The sequence below is a fragment of the Megascapheus bottae genome, chromosome 32, assembly GCF_031878675.1.
Source record: "Megascapheus bottae isolate mThoBot1 chromosome 32, mThoBot2.hap1, whole genome shotgun sequence".
In the NCBI taxonomy this organism is placed as follows: Eukaryota; Metazoa; Chordata; class Mammalia; order Rodentia; family Geomyidae; genus Megascapheus; species Megascapheus bottae.
In genome coordinates this window covers 8539938-8550301 of record NC_143540.1, presented here as the reverse complement: position 1 = coordinate 8550301, position 10364 = coordinate 8539938, and the positions used below count along the sequence as shown (strand labels likewise).

Sequence of the window (10364 nt, the reverse complement as noted above, 5' to 3'; positions counted from 1 at the left end):
ATTCCCAGCCCCCTGTGACTCTTTCTAAGGTACTGCTGACCCCCCATCCTTTGTGATGACTCATGAGTGGCCTCAAGCCACTTATCCCCCATCCCCACTGCCCCTGGTTATGGAGCTGTAGATTCACAGCTGTAGTGAGAGCTGGAGCCCTCTCCTCCATCACAAGTGGGGTCCAAGCATCAAGCTTACCTTTTGTTCCTGTCTCTGGGGTTTGACAGCCCGATGAAAATGCAGCCTTGAAAAGAAAAGCCCCTTGTCCTGAGTTTCTGTGTCCTAATCCTCTTACGTATCACCAGTGGAAAAGCCAGAGCCCAAATGGCATAAGGGGCCTGCTCTGATTCCCTGCCAACTCGTCCCTTGTCCCATACTCTGGTGCCAACTGTCTCTAATCACAAAAGATACCACTCAGGCAGTCAGACTGCAATCTCTGCACTGGGCTTGCGCAGTGAGTAGCCCACTCAGAGCCCCAAGCCTGGCTCAGGCTTCTGCCTGGCTTGGGAACTTATAAAGTCTCTCCTGACTCAGTACATCCCACTAGGAACCTAAGACAAAGACACCCCCCTCTGACAGGCAGACCCCCATTCCACTAGAAAAGTGGAGGAACAGCCACTTCTATGAGAAGCTAGAAGCAGAATGACTTCAGTGTAGCCTAACACAGAAATACAACAAGCCAGGGCCAGGGACTGGTGACTCATGCCTGTATTTTTTTTTTTTTTTTGCCAGTCCTGGGCTTGGGCTCAGGGCCTGAGCACTGTCCTTGGACTTTCTGTAGGCTAGAGCTCTACCACTTGAGCCTCAGCACCACTTCTGGCTTTTTTCTATGTATGTGGTACCGAGGAATCGAACCCGGGTCTTCATGCATGCTAGGCAAGCACTTTAACCACTAGGCTAAACTCCCAGCCCCGCCTGTAATCTTAACTATATGAAAAGGCTGAGATCTTGAGCCAGGAATGTGGCTTAGTGGTAGAGCGCTTGCCTAACATGCAGGAAGCCATGGGTTCGATTCCTCAGTACCACATACATAGAAAAAGTCAGAAGAGGTGCTGGGGCTCAAGTGGTAGGGCACTAGCCTTGAACAAAAGAAGCTCAGGGACAGTGCCCAGGCCCTGAATTCAAGCCCCAGAATAAAAAGGCTGAGATCTGAGGATCATGGTTCAAAACCAGCCAGACAGGAAAGTCCCCGAGACTTTTGCCAGTCATGGGGCTTGAACTCTGGGACTGGACACTGTCCCAGAGCTCTTCGGCTCAAGGCTACCGCCCTATCCCTTGAGCCACAGCACCACTTCCAGCTTTCTGGTGGTTAACTGGAGAGATTAGACTCTCATAGACTTTAGTGCCTGGGCTGGCTTTGAACTGCGATCCTCAGATTTCAGCCTCCTGAGTAGCTAGAATGACAGGTGTGAGCCACCATGCCCGGCTAAGCCCCTAAGACTCTTATTACCAAAAAACTAGAAATGGAGCTGTGGCTCAATATAGTAGAGTGCTAGCCTTGAGCAAAAGGGCTCAGGGATAACACATAACTTCTGAGTTCAAACCTCAGGACTGACAAAAAACAAAGAGAAAGAAAGAAACCCAATGGCCAGTCAGACTCCCAGGAAAATAGGTAAGATGTTGATAGGTTGGACTGGAGGAATGGCTCAAGTGGTAGAGCCTGCCTAGCAAATGTGAGGTCCTGAGAACCAATCTGCGTGCTACATTAAAAGGGGGACAGAGGGAGGCTTGGAATATGGCTTAGTGGTAGAGTGCTTGCCTAGCATGCATGAGGCTCTGGATTTTCTTCCTCAGTACCACATATACAGAAAAAGCAGGAAATGGTGCTGTGGCTCAAGCAGTAGGGCACTAGTCATGAGAAAGCCCAAACACAGCAGCCAGGCTCTGAGTTCAAGTCCAAGAACTGGAAAAAATAATAATAAAGTGTTGTACAGGGAAATTCTGGGCTAGAGAGCATTAGAAAGCCAGGGTACGGTAAGAATAGGCACTTCACAGTTTACAAATCACTGTTCACACTTCCTTCCCTCCTCGTCATCATTAGCTTGCTTTTAACACCAGTAATTCTGCATGGCACCCTGGAACCAACTTAGCCAGAGGAACGCAGTGCTAGCCTCTAGAGCTGGGAACAGAGAGATAGGTGGCAATTGGCCATTATAGTTGGCTATAATGGAAGTCTGTGTGTGTGTGCGTGTGTGTGTGTGTGTGTGTGTGTGTGTGTGTGTGTCCTAGTCCCCTGGCTTTTTTCACTCAAGGATGTCACTGCTAGGACTTGAGCCATAGCACTACTTCTGGCTTTTTCTGTGTATGTGGTACTGAGGAATCGAACCCAGGGCTTCATGCACGCTAGGCAAGCACTCTAAAACTACGCCATATTCTCGACTAGACATTTCTTTATCAGCCAGATTCTGTCCCTGGTGTTTAACAGGGTCTGGGTGACTCTGGGAGCCAAAGCAACGTAACGTCATTTTTTTTTTAAGTTTATTTATTTATTTTTCCTGTGGGAACTCATTGGAGTTGCCAGTAAAGCAGAGGAGAGAGATCCAGTGTCACTCCACTTACTGATGGTTACTCTGGGTAACCTAATTTGGCCTGGTGGTGGCCTTGAGCTGGGACCCACGGTGTCCCCATGGATTCTGATTCTCCCATCTGGAGAACAAGAGTAACCTCTGCCCTGGGCTGGCTTCAGAGCCAGCTTCAGCAGGAAGCTGGCTGTTCTCCTGGCTAGGGTGAAATGGCTGACAGAGTAAAGACAAGTGGGACGCAGGGGCCTGCCGCCTCCCTAGACAGGCCTAATTAGAACAGTGAGCAGTTCTCACCAGAGGGTCTGGCCGACCCTCAAAGCTGGCCGCGTGGGGCAGCCGCAAGAGGCTGTGTGATTAATGGTGGCAGCTCAGGCCTCGCCTGGGGAACTTCAAATGAACATTGGCACTGCCAAGAAAGAATAAGGCCACTGTCTTTTCCTTTTTTCTTTTTTTTTTTGCCAGTTGTGGGCTTGAGCTCAGGGCTTGAGCACTGTCCTTGGACTTTCTCAAGGATAGAGCTCTACCACTTGAGCCTCAGCACCATTTCTGGCTTTTTTTTTTTTCTATGTATGTGGTACCAAGGAATCGAACCTGGTGCATTCTAGGCAAGTACTCTACCACTGGGCCAAACTCCCGGCCTGCCACTGTCTTTTTCTTTTGCAGAGAAGGGAGGAGGGACCAGCCACGAAAGCACCCAGCAACAAGAGGACAAACCTAGACAAAGGGTCAAGATTTTTTTTCTTTTTTTGGCCAGGCCTAGAGCGTGAACTCAGGGTCTGAGCACTGTCCTTGGGTTTTCTCAAGTGCCCGACTACTTGAGCCACAGTGCTCCTTCTGGCTTTTTCTATCTATGTGGTACTGAGGAATTAACCTGGGACTTCATGCATACTAGGCAAGCACTCTACCACTAGGCCACATTCCCAGCCACAAACAAAAAACTCTCTAGAAGGAGAAACTATCCCAGGCCTCAAGATATTTTAATCACTTTTCAAATACAAGGTCCAGCAGGAAATGAAAAAACTACAACAACAAACTAACAAGGCACATGAAAATATAAATCTGGGATTAGCAGGAATTAGGCAACTAAAGCAGGCTTTCAAGGAATCTAACAACTGGGATTATCACAGACTGAACTCCGGAAAAGGTTCTAGAAAATTCTCCAACTAGCAAACATAGTCATTGGAATGTTTGCTGTAGAACCAATTCCCATTTGGTGGATGCTCTGTTAACAGCCTCCCCATCCTTAGTTGACCCACAACTAGTCTCAAAGAAAGTATGAAGTGGGCTGGGAATGTGGCTTAGTGGTAGAGTGCTTGCCTAGCATGCATGAAGCCCTGTGTTCGATTCCTCAGTACCACATACACAGAAAAAGTTGGAAGTGGTGCTGTGGCTCAAGTGGTAGAGCTCTAGCCTTGAGCAAAGGAAGCTCAGGGACAGTGCCCAGGCCCTGAGTTCAGCCCTAGGACTGAAGAAGGAGGAGGAGAAGAAGGAGGAAGATGAGGAGGAGGAGGAGGAAGAGGAGGAGGAGAAGTGGGCCATGTTTTAGTGGTTCATGCCTGTAATCCTAGCTACTCTGGAGGCTGAGATCAGAGGATCATAGTCCAAAGCCAGCCTAGGCAGGAAAGCCCACCAAAACTTTTTTGGGGGGAGGGGTTGGTAGTGAGGCTTGAACTCTGGGCCTGGGCATTGTCCCTAGGCTCTTCAGCTAAAGTCTACCCACCCTACCCCTTGAGCCACAGCGACACTGCCAGTCTTCTGGTGGTTAGCTGGAGATAAGAGTCTCACAGACTTTAGTGCCTGGGCTGGCTTTGAAGCTAGATCCTCAGATCTCAGCCTCCAGAGTAGCTAGGATTACAGGCGTGAGCCACCATGCCTGGCTTCCATGAAACTTTTATCTCCAATTAACCACAAGAAAACCAGGAGTGGCATTGTGGCTCAAAGTGGTAGAGTGCTAGCCTTGAGCTGAGGCTCAGAGTTCAAGACCCATAATCAACAACAACAAAATCACAGGAACAGTGCCTAGGCCCTGAGTTCAACCCCCAGGACTAGCACCAAAACAGAGAGAGAAAGGGAAAAAGAAAATCTAACAATGGAGGAATGGGTAAAGAGTGGATATAACATTAAGAAAATGAATAGCTTTTTAAAAAGTTTTATTTCAAGAACTTTGTTGTTTTGTTTCGTTTTGTTTTTACCGGTATTGCAAAAAAAGGTGGGTCCAAGTACAAAAAAAAAGTCAGTTGATTATAACAGTGTCGGTTTAGAAATCACAGCAGTAGCAATATACAGACCAAACAGTCAAGGTATGCAATTCTGTTCCATTCCTTTGCTTATTTTAAGTGTTTCCCCTCATGTACAAAATACATCAAAGCATGCCATGAGATCAGAAAAGAGGAAGAAAGAAAGAAAAAAGAAAGAAAGAGTTGAACAAATGGTTACAAGAAATAGACTCTGTACAAGGGGAGATTGCTTTCTTTCCCTGCCCCCCCCCGCCCCCCCCACACTTGCTCTCTTCTTGTTCTGCTTTAGGTTAAATTATTCTGGAGACAGTTCACATCCAAGTCAACCTGGCCCCCTTTCCCGGCCTCAAGTTTGGGGGACATGGAGTTCTGGATGTTAAAGGGCTCCTCCTCTTTCAGGCAGGACTTGAGGACTTCCTGGATTTTGTGGGGAGCACCAGGATCATCCTGGAAGAGGAGACAAGTTGGGGGAAAAGAGGAAAAGGAGACAGTGGGTAGAACAATCAAAGAAACCTCTGGAGATTTCCTGTCTGGTTGAAGGAAGGGGAATGGGGCTGGGAAGGTGGCCTAGTGGTAGAGTGCTTGCCTAGCATGCATGAAGCCATAGGTTTGATTCCTTAGTACCACATACACAGAAAAAACCAGAAGTGGCACTGTGGCTTAAGTGGTAGCATTCCAGCCTTGAGCTGAAGAGCTCAGGGACAGAGGCCAGGTTCCAAGTTCAAAGCCCAGGACCAACCAAAAAGAAAGAAAGAAAACAGCTCCAAAGCTGGGCGCAGTGGCTCACATCTGTAATCCTAGCTACTCAGGAGGCTGAGATCTGAGGATTGCAGTTCAAAGCCAACCCCTGCACTAAACTCGCTTAAGTCCCTGAGACTCTTATCTCCAATGAAGCACTAGAAAACCGGAAGTGGCTCCAGGGGTAGGGCCGTAGCCTTGAGCTGAAGAGCTCAGAGACAGCGCCCAGTCTCAGAGTTCAAAACCTCAGGATCGGGAAAAATAAATGAATAAATAAATAAATAAATAAGGAAAACAGGGCACCTAGGCAAGCAAAGTACCGCCCACAAAGAGAACAGGTGAAGGAATGTCTAGGCCAAGACAGAGCTCCCCCCACCCCCAAAAAATGTCTCCTTTAGAATACAGCCTATCACACCCAAGGTCATGGAATCCCACAGCAGAAGGCCCATCTGCCTTTGCTTGGCAAGATGTCTCTAATCAAGAGACAGCAGGATTGACATCTGTCATAGGTTCTGGGAACTGTAGGCTTCTTTCCCAGTGCTCTGGCTCTGTCATACGGGCAGCTCATTACCCTGGGATAAGGCAGAATCAGGCCTGGACAGTCCCGGCTCCCTGAGGTCCAGATGCTAACCTCTATGTGAAGGAAGCAGCCACACACATGGAAAAATGCAGAGATGGCAAGTAAGAAAGATTGAAACAAAGCGAAAAAACACTGGAGGGTAGGCAGGGAGTGTGGCGTAGTGGCAAAATGCTTGTCTAGGATGCAGGAAGCCCTGGGTTTGATTCCTCGGTGCCATATACACAGAAGAAAAAGCTGGAAGTGGTGCTGGGGTTTAAGTAACACAGTGCTAGCCTTGAGCAAAAGAACTTCAGGGGCAGTACTCAGGCCCTGAGTTCAAGCCCCAGGACTGGCAGAAAAACATAGATAAATAAATTAAATTAAATATAGAGGCAGTATAAAAAAAAAAGAATCAGTGGCACTGTGGGTCAAAATGGCAGAGCACTCAGTGAAAAAGCACTCGGATCCTGAGTTTGAGACTCATGACAGACCAAAAACAAAACCAAAAACCAGTCCCCACACTCTATGTATATTTAGCAGGATGCTAGTGGCTTACACCTGTAATCCTAGCTATTCAGGAGGCTGAGATCTGAAGATCGTGGTTCAAAGCCAGTCTGGGCAGAAAAGTTTGTGAACCTCTTATCTCCAATAAAGTTACTCAGAAGAAACTGGAAGTGGTGGCTGTGTCTCAAGTGATAGAGCACTAACGTTGAGCACAAAAGAGGCTCAGAGATAGCATCCAGGCCCTGAGTTCAAGCCCCAGGACCAGCACATAAATAAATATTGCCATTCATCTTAGAAAAAGACCTCAAATACCTGCAACTTTGCTAGTGAATGAGAAGACAGTTTTCAAATCATCTAAGGTTATTCCTACCAAGTGTACCCCCTCCTGCTGCTCTTCCGACTCAGCTAACCCCCAAAGCAATGTGGAAATTCTACACTGTGAAATAGCCCCAAAGCATGAGCAGGGGTAGGGGGGGATAGAAAGGGCTGGGGAGGCATGCATAAGGGGAGATATGAAGAAGGGCAAGTTACCTGACAGACAACGTTATCGTAGTGAGCCAAGACACGGGCAGGGGGGGAGGAGATACAGGGAGTATCGCAAAGTTTCCTTACGTTTGGGTGAGAGCCCTCTGCAATGGTGGAGAGGGAGAAGTTATCGTTGTGAAGCTCAGATGGGGTCCGAAATTTGCTGGTAGGACAGAAGAGAGAAGAGTTAAAAAAATTGGTGAAATGGGCAGGTGCTGATGGCTCACACCTGTCATCTTAGCAACTCAGGAGGCTGAGATCTGAGGATCATGGTTCAAAACCAGCCCTGGGCAGGAAAAGTTCAGGAGACTCTTACCCCCTGAGTTCCACTCTTCAGTACCACATACACAGAAAAAGCTGGAAGGGGTGCTGTGGCTCAAGTGGTAGAGTATTAACCTTGAGCAAAAGAAGCTCAAGGACAGTGCCCAGGCTCTGAGTTCAAGCCCCAGGACTGGCAGAGTGATATGAACAGCTGACAGTGATATGAACAGCTATGACCGTGTTTTGTACACACCAGGCAATTACAACTGCATCACGACAACCATCTGGCTGATAGTAATGAGAAAATGCCAGATATTGTAAGACACAATCCCTTTTCAGAGATGTTAATATGTGAGCAGAAAAAAATATATATGTATGGTAGAATCTATAAAACTGCAGTCCCAGTGCAGTAACCTGGGTCAGGTTCTTCTGTGTGTGTGTGTGTGTGTGTGTGTGTGTGTGTGTGTGCTGGTCCCAGTGCTACAACACAGGGCCTGAGTGCTGTCCCTGAACTTTTTTGCAAAGGCTACCAAGCACTCTACCTCTTGAAACACAGCTCCACTTGTGGCTTGTTTTGATGTTTAATTGCCTACGTTAACTTGGTTTTGTTTTTTGCCAGTCCTGCGGCTTGAACTCAGAGTGTGGGCACTATTCCTGAACCTCTCTGTGCTCAAGGCTGGCACTCTACCACTTGAGCCACAGCACCACTTCCAGCTTTTTCTGCGTCTGTGGTACTGAGGAATGAAACCCAGGTCTTCATGCATGCTAGACAAGCACTCTACCACTAAGCCACATTCCCAGTCTCTTATGCTCTGATTTAGATGGCCCGATTTCCCTACCCTCTCTGCATATCTACTCCCTTGCAGTAGACACCAAATGAGAAACCCAGGGTCCTGGCCCTGTTTCCTCCCTGTGTGTGCAGATATCCCCTCGCCTCAATGCACAGGCACAATGATGCTTAGCTGAAAGGCTATGCAGCTGCCAGGGTCTGCACACTGCATGAGTCTACTGGACCCAGGAACAACAGATGGTGTTTTGTCTTTTTCCCAGGATCCAGGGAAAGTTCTTCAGTCATGTGTTCTAGAGGGAGCTTCATGAAGCCCAAAGGGATTAAATGGGGCAACTGGTCGAAAGAGAAGTAGGGGTTGGCACTGAATAAATTATCTCCTGGGCCCCAAGGAAAATGAGGTCCTGTCTGTCTCGTGTGTGTGTGTGTGTGTGTGTGTGTGTGTGTGTGTGTCCTAAGGCTTCAACTCAGGGCCTGGACCCTGTGCCTGAGCTTTCGTCCTCCAAGCTTGGTGCTCTACCACTTGAGCCACAGCTCAACTTTTGGCTTTTTGATGGTTAATCGGAGACCAGAGTCTCATGGAGTCAGATGCTGAGATCTCAGGTTGGCGGTTCAAAGCCAGCCTGGGCAGGAAAGTCCCCAAGAGACTCTGGTAAGCATCAAGTGCTAGAAACCCTCATGATAAGAGCCTGGGGTTAGGGATCGAGGGTGGGGGTGGGGGATAGTTGGGGTTACCTGCCACCCAGCGAGGCCAGATGGGAGAGCCTTACCTGGTCCTTCGTAGTTTGGTGTTTTCGGTCTTGAGCAGGTAGAGCTTCTTGGCGAAGAAGACAGTCATCATGAAGAGCAAGAGTAACACCAGGGCAGCGGACCCAACAGCGACACACATCACCTGGAAATCGGTGATAACCGACTCACAGCGCGTCCCTTTGTGCCAGATGTAGTCCTGTGTGTTACACCTGCAGCATCCAGAGATCGAGGGGCGGGGACAGAGCAGGTAAGCTTGGGTCAGAGCAATGACCCTGCTCTCAGAGCCCAGGGATCATCCCCACAGCCTGCTCTTAGGACTGTCTGCCCCCCACCTCTCACGCCGCCCCCATCTGTACAAGCCTCACCGCATTTTTAAAAATTATTTTATTTTTGGCCAGTCCTGGGGCTTGAACTCGGGGCCTGAGCACTGTCCCTGAGCTTCTTTTGCTCAAGGTTAACACTCTACCACTAGAGCCACAGTGCCACTTCTGGCATTTTCTGTGTATGTGGTACTGAGGAATCGAATCCAGGGCTTCATGCATGCTAGGCAAGCATCCTACCACTAAGCCACATTCGTAGCCAGAGCAGCTGTGTTTTAACATGGCTTTTAAATGACTGCAGACAAACAGTAACCTTGATCTTTTGCCTTGAAAACTCAAGGAAGAGAATCACAGGGTTCTCTCAGGCCCTCTGCCTGCCTTTCCTCTTACTGGATAAAAGGTGAATGAGTATGAAGACTCTGGGCTAGGAATGTGGCCTAGTGGTAGAGTGCTTGTCTAGCATGCATGAAACCCTGGGTTCGATTGCTCAGTATCACATATACAGAAAAGGCTGGAAGTGGTCTGTGGCTCAAGTGGCAGAGCACTAGCTTTGAGCAAAAGAAGTTCAAGGATAGTTCCCAGGCCCTGAGTTCAAGCCTCAGGACCACAAAAAGAAAGAAAGAAAAAAAAAGAAGGAAGGAAAGCAAGCAAGCAAGCAAGCAAGCTGAGCTAGTTACTTTGTACCCTATCCAATTCATCTGGTTAACCACACACTGAAAAATTAAGAGCTGGCAGACAAGGACAAAACCTAAAGATGCATGTCTATTCTCTTCTTATCTCTGCCACCCTCCCTCTCCTGGTACCCCTGCCAAGTTTGACCCCTCAAAAGCCCTATGACTCTGAGAACTTATCAAGCAAATAGACTGAAAGAAGAAGCCACCCTCTGGGTGGGTCTTAGTCCTTTTGTTGAGTGACTTTCTCCTGCCCTTGGGGACATTCCCAGGCTCCAACTCTTCCAATGACATTGCTGTTTCCATGGGAACCAGGCTGCTTCAAAGAGGAAAGATGTGTAAGGATACAGAGGCAGGCAAAGGAGAGAGGACACCACAAAACCTCAGGGTGAATGACAGACCAGAGAAAGGGGGCCCAGAAATGGTGGGAAGGAGGGGGAATGGTGTAGCCAAAACTATTGTCCATTTCACACCCCAGATCGGAGCAATTCATCTTTGT

General features: G+C 48.3%; 1 protein-coding gene across 3 annotated transcripts in view; it reads right to left on the bottom strand.

Moving 5' to 3' along the window:
- Positions 1–5009: 5009 nt before the first annotated feature.
- Positions 5010–10364, bottom strand: part of Cspg5 (chondroitin sulfate proteoglycan 5) — an 11541-nt gene continuing 6186 nt past the window's right edge. For 2 of the 3 annotated variants that reach the window (XM_090323288.1, XM_090323291.1), the window contains exons 3-5: positions 8895–9083; positions 7083–7239; positions 5010–5197 (exon numbers count right to left, since the gene is read on the bottom strand). In XM_090323288.1, coding sequence (XP_090179414.1) covers positions 5036–5197; positions 7083–7239; positions 8895–9083 — 508 coding nt within the window. In that variant the 3' untranslated portion in view covers positions 5010–5035. The remainder of the gene's footprint in view (positions 5198–7082; positions 7240–8894; positions 9084–10364) is intronic. The other variant, XM_090323289.1, reaches the window with a different exon arrangement.